The sequence below is a fragment of the Oncorhynchus gorbuscha genome, linkage group LG13 (genome assembly GCF_021184085.1).
Source record: "Oncorhynchus gorbuscha isolate QuinsamMale2020 ecotype Even-year linkage group LG13, OgorEven_v1.0, whole genome shotgun sequence".
In the NCBI taxonomy this organism is placed as follows: domain Eukaryota; kingdom Metazoa; phylum Chordata; class Actinopteri; order Salmoniformes; family Salmonidae; genus Oncorhynchus; species Oncorhynchus gorbuscha.
In genome coordinates this window covers 23,524,243-23,542,982 of record NC_060185.1, presented here as the reverse complement: position 1 = coordinate 23,542,982, position 18,740 = coordinate 23,524,243, and the positions used below count along the sequence as shown (strand labels likewise).

At 44.7% G+C, this 18,740-nt stretch overlaps 1 protein-coding gene across 2 annotated transcripts in view; it reads left to right on the top strand.

The window, feature by feature from the left end:
* LOC123992590 (ephrin type-A receptor 4-like) overlaps positions 1–18,740 on the top strand; it is an 85,551-nt gene that overhangs the window by 51,132 nt on the left and 15,679 nt on the right. Inside the window, exons 5-11 of one of the 2 annotated variants that reach the window (XM_046293849.1) lie at positions 1–101; positions 8,294–8,418; positions 8,649–8,808; positions 13,432–13,543; positions 14,798–14,853; positions 15,296–15,409; positions 15,837–16,022. The exon at positions 1–101 is cut by the window's left edge and continues 235 nt beyond it. In XM_046293849.1, the coding sequence (XP_046149805.1) occupies positions 1–101; positions 8,294–8,418; positions 8,649–8,808; positions 13,432–13,543; positions 14,798–14,853; positions 15,296–15,409; positions 15,837–16,022 (854 nt within the window). Of the gene's footprint in view, positions 102–8,293; positions 8,419–8,648; positions 8,809–13,431; positions 13,544–14,794; positions 14,854–15,295; positions 15,410–15,836; positions 16,023–18,740 lie in introns of both variants that reach the window. The other variant, XM_046293847.1, reaches the window with a different exon arrangement.

Below are 18,740 nucleotides of genomic sequence, written 5' to 3'. Positions count from 1 at the left end.
CACTAACTACACCTTTGAGATTTGGGCTGTTAACGGGGTCTCCCAGCAGAGCCCTGGACCTGAGCAGGCCGTGTCGGTGACGGTCACTACCAACCAGGCCGGTGAGTTGGGGGGAGATGTGTGCGGGTGGGGAGAGATTTGCTGGAGACTGTTGTTGTTTGTTGGGTTGTTTTGGTAAAGGTTGAGATGTGCTTTGAATGTTTGAATTTTATTTTATTTTAAGGGGAATGGGGAAACAGATTTATATTCTAATGAATTGTATTGATTTGGTTAGGCTTAATTAAGTTGCGGTATGTTGGGTAGGGCAGTGTGTTGTTCCAGTGGAATGAGATCATGAATACCGTGGCTGGCCCTCTACAACCACAGTAGAGCTCCCTGCCTGCTGGTGCGCTGAAAGGCCCCTGTTGTTTTGTCGTTCGGCCATTTTTTCTCCAGTTGTTGTGCAAATGTATTTTACGGCTGTGACCTTTCCTTCCCTCCTGATAGATGATTATTACCTCTGGTTTTACTGCGGCGCTCTTGGGTGGCGGGCTAAGTGCCTTGTTGTGTTGCTGTTTTGATCCCTGGGAAAAGAGAAGATGGCTTGATTTATCATGTCTGGGAGAAAGGCGAGATTAATGGATCTAGAGCTGCCTTGAAGATATATAAATGATACCGTTGGCTCGTCACTGAAGCATGTTTCACAACTGTTCTCCATTCTCTAATACTTACATTAAGTTGGCCCTCCTGCAGCTGGAGGCATTAGATGTGTGTGTGTGTGCTTGTGTGCATGTGTGGTCATGCTTGTGTGTGCGTGTGAGGCAAGAATGTCTGCCTGTGCAGGTTATTTTGTGTGTTGTGTAGAATGTGTGCGTGTGTGTGTTAGAGAATGCCTGTGCATGTGTATGTGTGTGTCTGAGAACGTGTGTGTGTGTCTTGAGAACGTGTGTGTGTGTCTTGAGAACGTATGTGTGTGTCTTGAGAACGTGTGTGTGTCTTGTGAACGTGTGTGTGTCTTGTGAATGTGTGTGTGTCTTGTGAACGTGTGTGTGTCTTGTGAACGTGTGTGTGTCTTGTGAACGTGTGTGTGTGTCTTGTGAACGTGTGTGTGTCTTGTGAACGTGTGTGTGTCTTGTGAACGTGTGTGTGTCTTGTGAACGTGTGTGTGTCTTGTGAACGTGTGTGTGTGTCTTGTGAACGTGTGTGTGTCTTGTGAACGTCTGTGTGTCTAGTGAACGTGTGTGTGTCTTGTGAACGTGTGTGTGTCTTGTGAACGTGTGTGTGTCTTGTGAACGTGTGTGTGTCTTGTGAACGTGTGTGTGTCTTGTGAACGTGTGTGTGTCTTGTGAACGTGTGCGTGTCTTGTGAACGTGTGTGTGTCTTGTGAACGTGTGCGTGTCTTGTGAACGTGTGTGTGCGGGTTGAAGAGAATCGCACCAGAGTTGATTGGATTCCTCCCCTAATACTCAGTAGGGGGTTTCAGAGCTCTGATTTCACTCCTGTAATCCAGACAGTCATCTGTGGCTGTCCCTCTCTCTATATCACCCCCATCCAGACACAGTGGATTACACATTTATTACGATAGATTTATTATGATATGCTCTGTAAAAAGCCACTTGGGCCAGCGGCCTTGATCAAGATTCAGGTTTCTGTGCAGAGGGGGAGTTGGGGGATTCCTAATTTCACCATGAACAATCCCCCTGGTAAATCAAATAGGGTGTAACCCCTTCACCCCTCTGGATGAAGGAATGGGTGTGTGTGGGTTTGAGGGTTGATATTCAGGGTTTTGGAAGGATGTCCAGCTTTGTGCCGACCTGTAAATCGATGTTTAGAAAGTTTATGAGATCCAGTCTTTACTCTAGATCTTGCATGTGTGTGTGTGTGTGTGTGTGTGTTTCCATTACTATGTGTTTGTCATTGTGTGTGTGTGTTTCCATCACTATGTGTTTGTCATTGTGTGTCTGTGTTTCCATCACTATGTGTCTGTGTTTCCATCACTATGTGTTTGTCATTGTGTGTCTGTGTTTCCATCACTATGTGTCTGTTTCCATCACTATGTGTCTGTGTGTGTGGGTGTTTCCATCACTATGTGTTTGTGTGTGTGTGTGTTTCCATCACTATGTGTCTGTGTGTGTGTGTTTCCATCACTATGTGTTTCTGTGTGTGTGTTTCCATCACTATGTGTTTGTGTGTGTGTGTGTTTCCATCACTATGTGTTTGTGTGTGTGTGTTTCCATCACTATGTGTGTGTGTGTGTGTGTGTGTGTGTGTGTGTGTGTGTGTGTGTGTGTGTGTGTGTGTGTGTGTGTGTGTGTGTGTGTGTGTGTGTGTGTGTGTGTGTGTGTGTGTGTGTGTGTGTGTGTGTGTGTGTGTGTGTTTCCATCACTATGTGTTTGTCATTGTGTGTGTGTGTTTCCATCACTATGTGTTTGTCATGTGTGTGTGTTTCCATCACTATGTGTTTGTCATTGTGTGTGTGTGTGTTTCCATCACTATGTGTTTTTGTGTGTGTGTGTGTTTCCATCACTATGTGTCTGTGTGTGTGTGTTTCCATCACTATGTGTCTGTGTGTGTGTGTGTGTTTCCATCACTATGTGTCTGTGTGTGTGTGTTTCCATCACTATGTGTCTGTTTGTGTGTGTTTCCATCACTATGTGTCTTGTGTGTGTGTTTCCATCACTATGTGTTTGTCATTGTGTATGTATGTGTTTCCATCACTATGTGTTTGTGTGTGTGTGTGTTTCCATCACTATGTGTCTGTGTGTGTGTGTGTTTCCATCACTATGTGTTTGTGTGTGTGTGTTTCCATCACTATGTGTTTGTGTGTGTGTGTCTCCATCACTATGTGTTTGTTATTGTGTGTGTGTGTTTCCATCACTATGTGTTTGTCATTGTGTGTGTGTGTGTTTCCATCACTATGTGTTTGTGTGTGTGTGTGTGTGTTTCCATCACTATGTGTTTGTCATTGTGTATGTATGTGTTTCCATCACTATGTGTTTGTCATTGTGTGTGTGTGTGTTTCCATCACTATGTGTCTGTGTGTGTGTGTGTGTGTTTCCATCACTATGTGTTTGTGTGTGTGTGTGTGTGTTTCCATCACTATGTGTCTGTGTGTTTGTTTCCATCTATGTGTCTGTGTGTGTGTGTTTCCATCACTATGTGTTTGTCATTGTGTGTGTGTGTGTTTCCATCACTATGTGTTTGTGTGTGTGTGTGTGTGTGTTTCCATCACTATGTGTCTGTGTGTGTGTGTGTTTCCATCACTATGTGTCTGTGTGTGTGTGTGTTTCCATCACTATGTGTTTGTGTGTTTGTCATGTGTGTGTGTGTGTGTGTTTCCATCACTATGTGTTTGTGTGTGTGTGTGTTTCCATCACTATGTGTTTGTCATTGTGTGTGTTTCCATCACTATGTGTCTGTGTGTGTGTGTTTCCATCACTATGTGTCTGTGTGTGTGTGTGTTTCCATCACTATGTGTTTGTCATTGTGTGTGTGTGTTTCCATCACTATGTGTTTGTCATTGTGTGTGTGTGTGTTTCCATCACTATGTGTTTGTGTGTGTGTGTGTTTCCATCACTATGTGTTTGTCATTGTGTGTGTTTCCATCACTATGTGTCTGTGTGTTTGTCATTGTGTGTGTGTGTTTCCATCACTATGTGTTTGTCATTGTGTGTGTGTGTTTCCATCACTATGTGTCTGTGTGTGTGTGTTTCCATCACTATGTGTCTGTGTGTGTGTGTTTCCATCACTATGTGTTTGTGTGTGTGTGTTTCCATCACTACGTGTTTGTCATTGTGTGTGTGTGTTTCCATCACTATGTGTTTGTGTTTCCATCACTATGTGTCTGTGTGTGTGTGTTTCCATCACTATGTGTGTGTGTGTGTGTGTGTGTGTGTGTGTGTGTGTGTGTGTGTGTTTCCATCACTATGTGTCTGTGTGTGTGTGTGTTTCCATCACTATGTGTCTGTGTGTGTTTCCATCACTATGTGTCTGTGTGTGTGTGTGTTTCCATCACTATGTGTCTGTGTTTCCATCACTATGTGTCTGTGTGTGTGTGTGTTTCCATCACTATGTGTCTGTGTGTGTGTGTTTCCATCACTATGTGTCTGTGTGTGTGTGTTTCCATCACTATGTGTCATTGTGTGTGTGTTTCCATCACTTTGCTGAATCGGAAATGCAGGTGAACATGGGGACGTGGGTGGAAGGAGACTTTATTGGGGTTCTCGTATGGGGGAAACAATTTCTCGACACCCTGAAAAACAGCTCCCACTTTGCCAGTTTTTTCCTCTGCTGCAGCAAATCAAGTGACTCCAATCGGGCAACCAGACTCCAATATGGCATTCACATGTGTTCCCTGGCCTTCTTTAATGTCAATCCATAATTCACTCACATATTCTCCAAACCACACGATGTGACCACAGCTGGTCCAGTTACCTGAATATCTGAACGAACATGTACACAAAGTCAAACTCATCAACTCAACTCAACTCTCTCTCTCTCTCCTTCTCTCTCTCTCTCTCTCTCTCTCTCTCTCTCTCTCTCTCTCTCTCTCTCTCTCTCTCTCTCTCTCTCTCTCTCTCTCTCTCTCTCTCTCTCTCTCTAAGACAAACTAACTCACTCAAGAGCCTAACTTACTCACAGGGTCCAACTTTTTCTCACTGTGACACACAGACTCAGAAAGTAGCTCAAAAAGTAGCTTGCTCAACAAACGTACCCACAAAGACATTTTCATTCACTCAGGGAGCAAACGTTCAACTAATCTCAGTTTGTCTGTGTTACTCATTCCCAGCTCTGCTAATGTGTCTCTGCTAGCTAATATATGCATGGGCTGCTGTGTGCCGGTGACTTTCTCCGCTGTCTGGGAGCGATAATGTGAGTATATGTATGTTTCTATGTGTGTTTCCATCTGTCTGTTGGTATAATGAGTTTGTGTGTGTGTGTGTGTGTGTGTGTGTGTGTGTGTGTGTGTGTGTGCGTGCGTGCGTGTGTGCGCGTGTGTGTGTGTGTGTGTATGCTTGGGTGTGTGTGAGTGTTGCGGCGGGCGAGTTGTAAAATAGTTTTTGGAGCACATTATTGGGAAATGAGATCTGAATATTCATTGCTTTTCCACTTAGTATTCCGCCAGCGTTTTAGCCCTTTCAGGAGGCGGTAAGACATTACAGATCTGCCCCACATTCAGGTCTGTCTACAGAGGTGCCGGTCAGGCAGCTAGTTTACACTGTTATTCTCCAATCTAGCCCTGTTGTTACATCTCTAATCTCCTGCATCGCCTGTGTTAGCTTGATCCTGGCCGTGTGTTTGGAGTGTGATAGTGACACCATGTGTGTGTATGTAGGCCTACATGTGTCCTATGTGTTTTCGGGGTGTGTGTGTGTGTGTGTGTGGTCTTGCGTGCATGCATGTGTGTGCTTTATCTTCTCTAAGTCTTAAACTTTTCCCTGATTGATAGTACAGTGTGTGTCCTTCCATTGTAACCTTCACCTACTCCATACCAAGCCTTAGAAGGAACCACTCACAGAATCACTCATCTTTAACTTCACATTAGCCTTGGAAAAAGCAACAAGAGGACCAGAACCCGATTAAATGTCCATATCTGTCATCTTAGGAGAAAGGATGGATGTGTGGATGACCTAAGGGGAATGGGCCGGCTGACCCTTTGGGTTTCTTCCTAGTCGGGAGCGTCCCTGGTCACCCCCGGGGGGCCCTTCAAAGTGGGTCTGGCTGCCAGGCGCCCTCCAGTAAATATTGATTTGATGGTTACAAATGGCTGCCGTTCTAATTGTTTAATAGAGACGCAACACTTTAGCCCGACCGGCAGAATGACACAACCCAGGGAAATCTATTTACCTCCGCTCGCTCTGAGAGCTGTATGTACACCCCCCCGTTCCAGACCCATCTCCCCCTTCAAACCCCTCTGCCCCCACCACTGAAACCTAACCCATCGTTGGTGCTTGGATTCCAGGCCTGGTTGAACTCAATCCCTCCCTAAAAGCCTAGTTGTGTTAGCATTAGAGTGAACACTAGCCTCCCGGGACAGTAACCCCTGGACTGGTCTGGGGGAATACAATATATATAATGTCACAGAGAATCCTTTCATAATCGACGCTAGGGGTCGCCTCAATAATCACAACAGTGTGATTGTTTAAAAGGCAGCACCAGGTAGGCTGGATAGGAAGTTTACAGTAGCCAAAGTCACGGGTCAGAGATTTACTTAGCTTCTACAGTAGTACTACTCTAGCTAACTTTAAATGGCAGACAGTAAACTACCACAATATCAGCAACAATGTTTTGCCTGCATTTGTGTTTTAGCCTTGGTGGAGACTCGGGACCGTGTGTGTGACTGGGTTGGTGTGATACTGGGTCTATGTGTGTCTGGGTCTGTGTGTGACTGGGTCTGTGTGTGACTGGGTCTGTGTGTGACTGGGTCTGTGTGTGACTGTGTGTGACTGGGTCTGTGTGTGACTGGGTCGGTGTGATACTGGGTCTATGTGTGTCTGGGTCTGTGTGTGACTGGGTCTGTGTGTGACTGACTGGGTCAGTGTGTGACTGGGTTGGTGTGATACTGGGTCTGTGTGTGACTGGGTCGATGTGTGACTGGGTCGATGTGTGTGTAATGTGTATATATGGGGGAAGAGTTCATGGCTGTTGAGGAGGTGAGAGGAAGGGTCTGGAACGATGTTTCTCTGAAGTGCTCTACAGTACCAACATTTGACTTGCATATGCGTCTATATTTTGCTGTGCGACCTGGAATTTCTATTGAGGAGCACCAGTGCGCCTAGAAAAATGAAGGATTCTATCTTTAATATCTCAAATATTTTTCCTTGTGCTCCTAAATGTATTTGTGTGCAACTACATTTGTCTGTGTGACCCTCTGTCTATAATTGTATTTCTCTTTCCTTGGGCATGAGTGTGTACTGATGAGTGTGTGCTGATGAGTGTGTGCTGATGAGTGTGTGCTGATGAGTGTGTGCTGATGAGTGTGTGCTGATGAGTGTGTGCTGATGAGTGTGTGCTGATGAGTGTGTGCTGATGAGTGTGTGCTGATGAGTGTGTGCTGATGAGTGTGTGCTGATGAGTGTGTGCTGATGAGTGTGTGCTGATGAGTGTGTGCTGATGAGTGTGTGCTGATGAGTGTGTACTGATGAGTGTGTACTGATGAGTGTGTGCTGATGAGTGTGTACTGATGAGTGTGTGCTGATGAGTGTGTGCTGATGAGTGTGTGCTGATGAGTGTGTGCTGATGAGTGTGTGCTGATGAGTGTGTGCTGATGAGTGTGTGCTGATGAGTGTGTGCTGATGAGTGTGTACTGATGAGTGTGTGCTGGTCTTTTTGTAGGCTCCACCTCTGTATTTGTCAGTGCTTTTCGATCAGTCAGTGGATGTTTTTTCCCCCAGACAACTATATCCATATGAATGATGTAACTTGCTAGTGTCGTCTATGTCTGACTCTGACAAAATGTGTGTGTTGTCAGTCTCTGAGAGCTGTTATCTGTGTTTTAACCAGCAGACGTTGAAGGGAGAACACAGATAGAGCAGCTGGTTGAAATACTGTCTCATTATGGGCTGAATGGCCTTTAGACATTGACCTCTGCCTACTTTTAATAAAAAACTATTGATTGGCTAGAAGACAGAGCAGCAACAGCAAGGGAGCAGGGGAGATGTCATAGCAACGCAGTGGTTTCCCAGGGTGACCAGAGAATCTTTGGAATTTGCGGGACAGGAAGTGAGATAGTCCTTAGCTTGGAGCGTCTGCTGTGTGGAGGGAAATGGATGTAAAACTAGCTGTAGGCATTGGGAAGGTTTGTTTTGATGTATTCCAACCATTTGGCTTAGCAATAGAGCTTCACCATTGGAGTCCGTAGCTGTAGCGCTGTAGCCGTAGCTATTAGCCGTACACACCTAAGCCCTTTGACTGGGAGCCAAGCTAAACGGCAGGTGGAGTTGATTGCATGGTATGGTGACTTTCTCAGAAAGAGCAATAGGAAAGAAACAGACTTAGTGGCTCAGAGGATCAAAACAACAAGGCAGGAAAGGTCAATGCTCTCGAGTGGCGAGTGGCTCCCGAGTGGCGCAGCAGTCTAAGGCACTGCATCTCAGTGCGAAAGGCGTCACTACAGTCCCTGGTTTAAATCCAGGCTGTATCACATCCAGCCGTGAGTGGGAGTCCCATAGGGCAGCTCACAATTGGCCCAGCGTCGTTGGGGTTTGGCCGGAGTAGGTCTTCATTGTAAATAAGAATTTGTTCTTAACTGACTTGCCTAGTTTAATAAAGGTTAAATAAAATCTCTATTTTTGTCATTTCTTTCTGTCCCTAGCACCGTCTCCCGTCAACTCGATCCAAGCCAAGGACATCACCAGACACACCATCTCCCTGGCCTGGCAGCAGCCTGAGAAAGCCAACGGGGTCATCCTGGAATACGAGGTCAAATACTACGAGAAGGTGAGGTGGGAAATGTAGTTCTCTGGGAAATGCAGTTCCCTGGGAAATGCAGATTTTTTCCGCTCAGGCTTTAAAATAACATTGAACCTGACAGGTTGAGAAATCTTTTTTTTCTGAGCAGTGAAAAGGTGACAACCTGACACTGTAGCCTCTGACGAAGCTGAAGTAAGAACCTTTGACATGACAGGAAAACCACCTCAACTCTTTTCATCCCTCTGTCTCTCCTTCAGGACCAGAATGAGAGGAGTTATCGCATTATCAAGACGTCGTCCAGGAACACCGACATCAAGGGCCTGACACCTCTGACCTCCTATGTGTTCCATGTGCGCGCTCGCACCGCCGCCGGCTACGGAGAGTTCAGCGCTCCTTTCGAGTTCATGACCAACTCTGGTAAGTGGAGCGCTACCTTGACAGCATCGCACAAATCACTGTGATGATGTCATTGTGACACAGAGCAAGTGTCAACATGTGTTCTGTTTTAGCACATGCTACCCACCTACATCTTTGTCACAGCTTCTAACATGTTGGAACATGAATGATATAGACATTATGTCACATACTGATAACACCTGTTTTAGTATATTATATATATATTCAAACTCATAAGTATATTATTGACTGTTATGAACAGTCCTGACCTCCAATAAGAGGCCCTGTGTCATCTGATTGCCCCTGTCATGTGGGCAGGAGGACATCTGTTCTGTCCTCTAGACACGGGTGTCTTCTTGTGATACAGATGGAGATAGTGGCATATGGTAATGACACACTGAAGCACACAGCTCTTTGCTCAGTGGAATGGCACTGCATTGTGTCTCAATGGGCCTCTGAGAAACACAATACTTTATGGGGACTCCTAAAATGGAGGATAGGGAGAAGGACTAATGGGCCACACATGGAGGGAGAGAGGAAGGAAGAGGAGGTCAATGACGATGGCAAATAGAACTACTGTAGGTTTTACATCTCGGGACCTGATTAGACTGAATGATATTGACTTTGCTCTGTGTCTGTCCAACCACTCTTTCCCTCTCTCTACCTCTCCTTTTTCTCTACCTCTCATTTTCTCTACCTCTCCTTTTCTCTACCTCTCCTTTTTCTCTACCTCTCCTTTTCTCTACCTCTCCTTTTTCTCTACCTCTCCTTTTTCTCTACCTCTCCTTTTCTCTACCTCTCCTTTTCTCTACCTCTCCTTTTCTCTACCTCTCCTTTTCTCTACCTCTCCTTTTTCTCTACCTCTCCTTTTCTCTACCTCTCCTTTTCTCTACCTCTCCTTTTCTCTACCTCTCCTTTTCTCTACCTCTCCTTTTCTCTACCTCTCCCTTTTCTCTACCTCTCCTTTTCTCTACCTCTCCTTTTCTCTACCTCTCCTTTTTCTCTACCTCTCCTTTTTCTCTACCTCTCCTTTTTCTCTACCTCTCCTTTTTCTCTACCTCTCCTTTTTCTCTACCTCTCCTTTTTCTCTACCTCTCCTTTTCTCTACCTCTCCTTTTCTCTACCTCTCCTTTTTCTCTACCTCTCCTTTTTCTCTACCTCTCCTTTTTCTCTACCTCTCCTTTTTCTCTACCTCTCCTTTTTCTCTACCTCTCCTTTTTTACCTCTCCTTTTCTCTCCTTTTTCTCTACCTCTCCTTTTTCTCTACCTCTCCTTTTTCTCTACCTCTCCTTTTTCTCTACCTCTCCTTTTTTCTCTACCTTCCTTTCTCTACCTCTCCTTTTTTTCTCTACCTCTCCTTTTTCTCTACCTCTCCTTTTTCTCTACCTCTCCTTTTTCTCTACCTCTCCTTTCTTTCTCTACCTCTCCTTTTTCTCTACCTCTCCTTTTTCTCTCTCTTTCTTTCTCTACCTCTCCTTTTTCTCTACCTCTCCTTTTTCTCTACCTCTCCTTTTTCTCTACCTCTCCTTTTTCTCTACCTCTCCTTTTTCTCTACCTCTCCTTTTTCTCTACCTCTCCTTTTTCTCTCTCTTTCTTTCTCTACCTCTCCTTTTTCTCTACCTCTCCTTTTTCTCTACCTCTCCTTTTTCTCTACCTCTCCTTTTTCTCTCTCTTTTTTCTCTACCTCTCCTTTTTCTCTACCTCTCCTTTTTCTCTACCTCTCCTTTTTCTCTACCTCTCCTTTTTTTTCTCTCTCTCTTCTTTCTCTACCTCTCCTTTTTCTCTACCTCTCCTTTTTCTCTACCTCTCCTTTTTCTCTACCTCTCCTTTTTCTCTACCTCTCCTTTTTCTCTACCTCTCCTTTTTCTCTACCTCTCCTTTTTCTCTACCTCTCCTTTTTCTCTACCTCTCCTTTTTCTCTACCTCTCCTTTTTCTCTCTCTTTCTTTCTCTACCTCTCCTTTTTCTCTACCTCTCCTTTTTCTCTACCTCTCCTTTTTCTCTACCTCTCCTTTTTCTCTCTCTTTCTTTCTCTACCTCTCCTTTTTCTCTACCTCTCCTTTTTCTCTCTCTTTCTTTCTCTACCTCTCCTTTTTCTCTACCTCTCCTTTTTCTCTACCTCTCCTTTTTCTCTACCTCTCCTTTTTCTCTACCTCTCCTTTTTCTCTACCTCTCCTTTTTCTCTACCTCTCCTTTTCTCTACCTCTCCTTTTTCTCTACCTCTCCTTTTTCTCTCTCTTTCTTTCTCTACCTCTCCTTTTTTCTCTACCTCTCCTTTTTCTCTACCTCTCCTACCTCTTTTTTTTCTCTACCTCTCCTTTTTTTCTCTCTCTTTCTTTTTCTCTACCTCTCCTTTTTCTCTACCTCTCCTTTTTCTCTACCTCTCCTTTTTCTCTCTCTTTCTTTCTCTACCTCTCCTTTTTCTCTCTCTTTCTTTCTCTACCTCTCCTTTTTCTCTCTCTTTCTTTCTCTACCTCTCCTTTTTCTCTCTCTTTCTTTCTCTACCTCTCCTTTTTCTCTCTCTTTCTTTCTCTCTCTCTTTCTTTCTCTACCTCTCCCTTTTCTCTACCTCTCCTTTTTCTCTACCTCTCATTTTTCTCTCTCTTTCTTTCTCTACCTCTCCTTTTTCTCTCTCTTTCTTTCTCTACCTCTCCTTTTTTCTCTACCTCTCCTTTTTTCTCTACCTCTCCTTTTTCTCTACCTCTCCTTTTCTCTACCTCTCCTTTTTCTCTACCTCTCCTTTTTCTCTCTCTTTCTTTCTCTACCTCTCCTTTTTCTCTACCTCTCCTTTTTCTCTACCTCTCCTTTTTCTCTCTCTTTCTTTCTCTACCTCTCCTTTTTCTCTCTCTTTCTTTCTCTACCTCTCCTTTTTCTCTCTCTTTCTTTCTCTACCTCTCCTTTTTCTCTCTCTTTCTTTCTCTACCTCTCCTTTTTCTCTCTCTTTCTTTCTCTACCTCTCCTTTTTCTCTACCTCTCCTTTTTCTCTACTCCTTTTTCTCTACCTCTCCTTTTTCTCTACCTCTCCTTTTTCTCTACCTCTCCTTTTTCTCTACCTCTCCTTTTCTCTACCTCTCCCTTTTCTCTACCTCTCCTTTTTCTCTACCTCTCCTTTTTCTCTACCTCTCCTTTTTCTCTACCTCTCCTTTTTCTCTACCTCTCCTTTTTCTCTACCTCTCCTTTTTCTCTACCTCTCCTTTTTCTCTACCTCTCCTTTTCTCTACCTCTCCCTTTTCTCTACCTCTCCTTTTTCTCTACCTCTCCTTTTTCTCTCTCTTTCTTTCTCTACCTCTCCTTTTTCTCTACCTCTCCTTTTTCTCTACCTCTCCTTTTCTCTACCTCTCCCTTTCTCTACCTCTCCCTTTTCTCTACCTCTCCTTTTTCTCTACCTCTCCTTTTTCTCTCTCTTTCTTTCTCTACCTCTCCCTTTTCTCTACCTCTCCTTTTTCTCTACCTCTCCTTTTTCTCTACCTCTCCTTTTTCTCTCTCTTTCTTTCTCTACCTCTCCTTTTTCTCTCTCTTTCTTTCTCTACCTCTCCTTTTTCTCTACCTCTCCTTTTTCTCTACCTCTCCTTTTTCTCTACCTCTCCTTTTCTCTACCTCTCCTTTTTCTCTACCTCTCCCTTTTCTCTCTCTTTCTTTCTCTACCTCTCCTTTTTCTCTACCTCTCCTTTTTCTCTACCTCTCCTTTTTCTCTACCTCTCCTTTTTCTCTACCTCTCCTTTTTCTCTACCTCTCCTTTTCTCTCTCTTTCTTTCTTTCTCTACCTCTCCTTTTTCTATACCTCTCCTTTTTCTCTACCTCTCCTTTTTCTATACCTCTCCTTTTTCTCTACCTCTCCTTTTTCTCTACCTCTCCTTTTTCTCTACCTCTCCTTTTCTCTCTCTTTCTTTCTTTCTTTCTCTACCTCTCCTTTTTCTATACCTCTCCTTTTTCTCTACCTTTTTCTATACCTCTCCTTTTTCTCTACCTCTCCTTTTTCTATACCTCTCCTTTTTCTCTACCTCTCCTTTTTCTCTACCTCTCCTTTTTCTCTCTCTTTCTTTCTCTACCTCTCCTTTTTCTCTACCTCTCCTTTTTCTCTCTCCTTTTTCTCTACCTCTCCTTTTTCTCTACCTCTCCTTTTTCTCTACCTCTCCTTTTTCTCTCTCCTTTTTCTCTACCTCTCCTTTTTCTCTACCTCTCCTTTTTCTCTCTCTTTCTTTCTCTACCTCTCCTTTTTCTCTACCTCTCATTTTTCTCTCTCTTTCTTTCTCTACCTCTCCTTTTTCTCTCTCTTTTTTCTCTACCTCTCCTTTTTCTCTACCTCTCCCTTTTCTCTACCTCTCATTTGTCTCTCTTTCTTTCTCTACCTCTCCTTTTTCTCTCTCTTTCTTTCTCTACCTCTCCTTTGTCTCTCTCTCTCACAACCGCTCATTTTTCTCTCTCTCACTACCCCTCTCTCTCTCTCTCTCTCTCTCTCTCTCTCTCTCTCTCTCTCTCTCTCTCTCTCTCTCTCTCTCTCTCTCTCTCTCTCTCTCTCTCTCTCTCTCTCTCTCTCTCTCTCTCTCTCTCTCTACCTGTCTCCTCACTCTCTCTATATATTTGTATTCCTCTCTCTTCTCCTCTTTCTTCTCTCTCTCCCTCCCACTCTTCCTCTCATATTCAGTTCCAGCTCCTATCACCGGAGATGGGACTAACTCCACAGTGTTGCTGGTGTCTGTGGTGGGCAGTGTTGTTCTCCTCCTCATACTCATCAGTGCCTTCGTCATCAGCAGGAGGTGAGACTCTCATCCTCTCTCTCTCTCTCTCTCTCTCTCTCTCTCTCTCTCTCTCTCTCTCTCTCTCTCTCTCTCTCTCTCTCTCTCTCTCTCTCGCTCTCTCTCTCTCCGTTTTCTGTCTCTCCATCTTGCCTCCGTGATGAGAATGTCTTGCTTGGCAGCTGCTTGGCAGGCTCGAAAAAGTGTCTGACACGACGATGATAGGTGCACACACGCACACACACACACACACACACACACACACACACACACACACACACACACACACACACACACACACACACACACACACACACACACACACACACACACACACACACACACACACACACACACACACACACACACACACACACACACACACACACACACACAGCCCCAGTGAGTGATGTGTAGCCACACCTGAGACATGATTGACGGTGTGACAGTTGAAGAGATGTAATCAGCGACCCTCGCTCCTCTTCTCCCACTCCATCACCTCTTTCCTCTCTCCCCCTCTCCTCCCTCCACCCCTATCCCTCTATCTCTCTCTGTGGCTATAATATGGGGTGGTAGTTAGATTCTGTGACCTGTGGGGAGATGGAGAGTGAGAGAGACAGTGAGAGAGTAGGAGAGATAGAGAGAGAGAGAGTGAGAGAGAGGGAGGTGTAGAAGAAGAGAGAAAAAGTGAGAGAGAAGGAGGCAGCAGGTGGATTTGCAGTGACCCAATCAGAGGGTGTTAACCAGCGAGCAGTAGAGCAGAACAAAGCAGTGACACACAGATGGGATTACATGCAGATGGGGTCTCTCTCTTCACGCTTTAACCACGCTCTGTCTTTTACAGGCCACTGTTTGTGGGTGTGTGTGCGCTCCTGTGTGATTGGACACTTCTATATGTATCAGAGAGAGAGTGTGTGGGCGAAGGAGAAGGGGGATATTTGTGTGTTTGTGCGCACATGTGTGTGTGATTGGGGCTCTTCCAGCCAAGCAGGTGGCCGTCTTTGATTCATATTCATTGAAGGTAACTGTCTGTCATTGTGTCTTGACCATCCTGCGGGGGAGGAGTGGGTGGGTATCGCTCAGCGTGGCTCACAGAGCTGTTTAACAGTCATTAAAAGGACAAGAGAGGCACATTGTCATGTTTAAAGGTCATTAGTCCAACATTGTTCTGCACATCTGGTGTCCTTAGACAACCTCAAGAATAACACCATGGACTTGCTCCGTGCTGCTGAACCGTGCTAACCACGTCGGCCATGTTGTTTTTCTCCCCAGAAGGAGTAAGTACAGTAAGGCCAAGCAGGATGCTGATGAAGAGAAACACCTTCACCAAGGTAGACCACTCACTGTGCTCATCCTACGCTGGTATCAACGTTCACTGATGAGCGACACTGAAAAAAAGAGCCTTTGAAAGAATGACGCCGTTGGTTAATAGAGCAATAGAAGCAGTTATGTTTGTATAACAGTGTGGATGAAATGTGGATTCCAAAAGTACTGCCGTATAACATTTACCATAGTATTCTCCATTCAAAACCTATTGACAAGACAAAACACTTTCATATTATTTTAGACGTCATTAACTCTGATGAAATAAGAGTTATTACATCAATCTAACAGAGACATTGGATGGAGAGATGTTGTAATGTAGAAGTTGAGGAAGGATCAAGGAGAAGAAAGGAAGGCAGTATGGCCCACATCATGGGGAAAATGAAGAACAGATGGGGCTCTGCTGGTCAGAATGCATTAACCATCCCTTTCCCTCCTCCTTTCTCTCAGGAGTGAGGATATACGTAGACCCCTTCACCTACGAGGACCCCAACCAGGCTGTCCGAGAGTTTGCCAAGGAGATCGACGCTTCCTGTATCAAGATTGAGAAAGTCATTGGCATCGGTACGGACTGGACTTTCCATTGCACATACTTTTACTATGTCAACATGACCGTCTGTCAGACTGGTAATATTTGGCCCGACTCATTGGGTCAATAGACAATAAAATGACTTGGGAGGGAAAATGTAATGGTCCTGCTTTCCCTTGTCTGCCAGTGGAAAAAGTCAGCCCATAAACCAAATAATAGAAAATAATCAATAGCCATTTCCCTCTCTCTTGCTCTCTTTCTGCTCGACTGAGAAGGAGGGATTGGGGATCACAGGGGGTCGAGTACAGCCCCCTTTCCCACCACCACCTGTTCCCTTCCCTATAAATAAGTGTGGTTTCAGGTGTTTTCTTCACCATGTTGAAAATGTATGAGTATGTATTTTCTTGTGAGTTTGATAAGACGTGTGTTTTATAATAAGTTGTGTGTATGTGTGTGTTCCAGGTGAGTTTGGGGAGGTGTGCAGCGGTCGTCTGAAAATGCCAGGGAAGAGGGAGATTTGTGTGGCCATTAAAACCCTGAAGGCGGGATACACCGACAAGCAGAGGCGGGACTTCCTGTCTGAGGCCAGCATCATGGGCCAATTCGACCATCCAAACATCATTCACCTGGAGGGAGTGGTCACCAAGTGTAAGTAGGATCCTAATCAGATGATTTTTGAAAGGCCGAATTTAAATAAATGTGAGTAAATCCAAATATTGTGGATCTTATAATAGAGAAAGCAATCATATACTCTATATTTTCCCTATGGTCAACATAAACTATGAGGAGAGAGAACCTGAAAGGGACAAGCTCAGATAAAGACCCATCCCAGCCCTGTTACCCAGAGAGCCATGGGTAGGAGTGGTGTGGGTCTGGACATGGCGCCCATCCTGGGAATCCCCAGGTGGTTGGAGTCCAGATGGAACAGGTCTGGTCCAGGTCGGCTACAGGGTTAATGTGTCCTGCGCTGCAACTAGCTCATTAATCATAGTGTCAGCTGTAAATGTGTTTGGGGTTAGAGAGTGATACCGTATCTGCAGGACAGACCCTGTACTGCTGCCACACCAGACGCTGGCTTCTTACCCCTTCACCCCTTGTTGTTTAGAGTGTATTGGGGGATGGGGGGTGGACGTGTGGGAAACTAGTTGGGCGTTCAGTTCGTAGTGCGTTGTATAAGTGTTTGAGAGAGAGAGTTTCTATTGATGTTCCTACTGGTTTAGAATTGTATTCTTCCATGTCTTTTACTATGAATCACCTTTGATTAGGTACATGTGTGTGTGAGTGTTACCTCAGATTCCCAGTTACGTTGCCTGGATAGATGGAGAGACTGGTTTAATGCTTTGTGACAGAACAGCCATATATGTCCTCCGCTCTAGGTGAATAGACCAATCACAGTCAGCCATTCAATCTGCACAGCCCTCAGAGAGAGAGAGAGAGAGAGGAATCAGAAATAAAGGGAGGAAAGACATAGGAGATGAGAAGGAGAGACAGGATGTGATTGAAAAATAGAGAGGAGAACAATAAATGTGAGAGGGAGCGTGAAGGAGAGAGAAGGAGAGAAGAAGAGGGGAATAGGGGGAGAAAGATTGAGAAAGGAAAGGGGAGGCTGAAAGAGAGGCAGACACTGAGAGAGAGATGTACAGAGAGATGTAGAGAACGAGTAAATGAGATACCAGACTGGAAACAGAAACCGTTTGAGAGGAGAGGACTGCATCTAATTTTCCTCTCCCCTTACTCCCATCTTTGTAATGACAAAAAGCTTGACACCCGTTTCTCTGCAATTAGTCCTTCACACTTGAGTGTGTCGGTGGAATCTATTAAGAATCCATTATTTGAATTGCACTTTTCCCCCTCCCTATTCCAATCTAGTTAAAAGGGACTTCTATCTCGCCTCAGTACGGCAGCACTGCCTGTCCAAGAGGCCAATTAAGTCTTATTAATTATTGATGAAGTCTAAATACACACTAAAACATAAATAGACTAACATCAGAGACTCAGAGTTGAGGCAGCATAGCCTCTCATCTTAGCCATTTATTTATTTTTTCTTAGTGTCACTCTGACATAATTAAAAACCCTGGCCGTCCATCGTCAATCGTTAATATTTTAAGGATTCCCAGCTTTCCTTTAGGATGTGATACATTTAAATTCCCACATTTACATAATGTAAGCACAGCTAAATTAGAAATGGTCCTTTTATAAAAACAAGTACAATACGATCCAGTGAGAGTTAGTAGCAGGCCTCTTTGTGTTCTCCCACCGACGTCAGCTCTCTTTAATAACGTTCCCCTAATGTTACCTCAACGTTCTCCAAACATTGTCCTATATGTTATCCTCTACCCTCCCTAGTCATTTTTGGACAGGTGATAATCAGCTTATTGGCGTGGCCCTTGCCCAGAGTTCATTGCCAAAGGCGACGGGACGTATTCAGTAAACAAGACATTAGCATGCAAATAGGCTGGGAGGACGAGGGAGGGGCTGAGAAGGGGCGAGATGGGGGTCGTAGGTCAGACGCTCCTCAGACTTAGTTAGGGAGCTGTCAATCAGCCGGGGCCCGGGGGCAGCAGAGGAGAACAAAACAGCACAAAGATGGTTGACAAAGAGGCTCCCCTCTCAAGTTGAACTCCACTTCCTCTTTGGGGCTTTGCTGTAGCCCTGTAAGTCATGGAGTGCCAATCACGCACCACACAGAGCCGTGACTGACAGCCTCTTGGCAATCGAACCAGTCTACTGCAGAGTGGGAGAACTTCACCTTCAGACCCTGAAACTACTAACTACTTGACTCAGTGGAACTAGACACTAATAACTAGGAAACACTCCAATAATACTCAAATATGTGGGCAAATTAGTTTCTAATAACAAATAAAATGTGAGTATACATGTTTAAAATAATAATCATAGCACAGTATCTAACAATTCCAAGAGGAGTTAGAAGTAAAAGTCAACTCTTCGCCATGTATTTGCTGTATGGCTGGATAGGCAGTTGCCATCTTGCTAGAGCTATGGGGTGAACCACACATCTCTCCCCCCTCTCCACCTCCTCCTCCCTACCTCCCAGAGCCACACAAAGACACACAAACCATCACAAAACCACCAGGGAATCTCTCCCTCCTGCTGAAATAAAGAGACAGATGCTCCCCAGAGAGAGAGAGAGAGAGAGAGAGAGAGAGAGAGAGAGAGAGAGAGAAAGAGAGAGAGAGAGAGCAGAAAGGAGTGGCAGGGATGGAGAATGACATGGAATAATAGAAAGTGTGAGAGGGGGAAAGAAAGGGAGAGAGAATGTGGAGAGTGACAGAATGTACAGAAAGTTGGCATAAAAGTGGGAAAGGAACAGAGAGAATGGTGAAGGACATAAATAGACAGATTGTC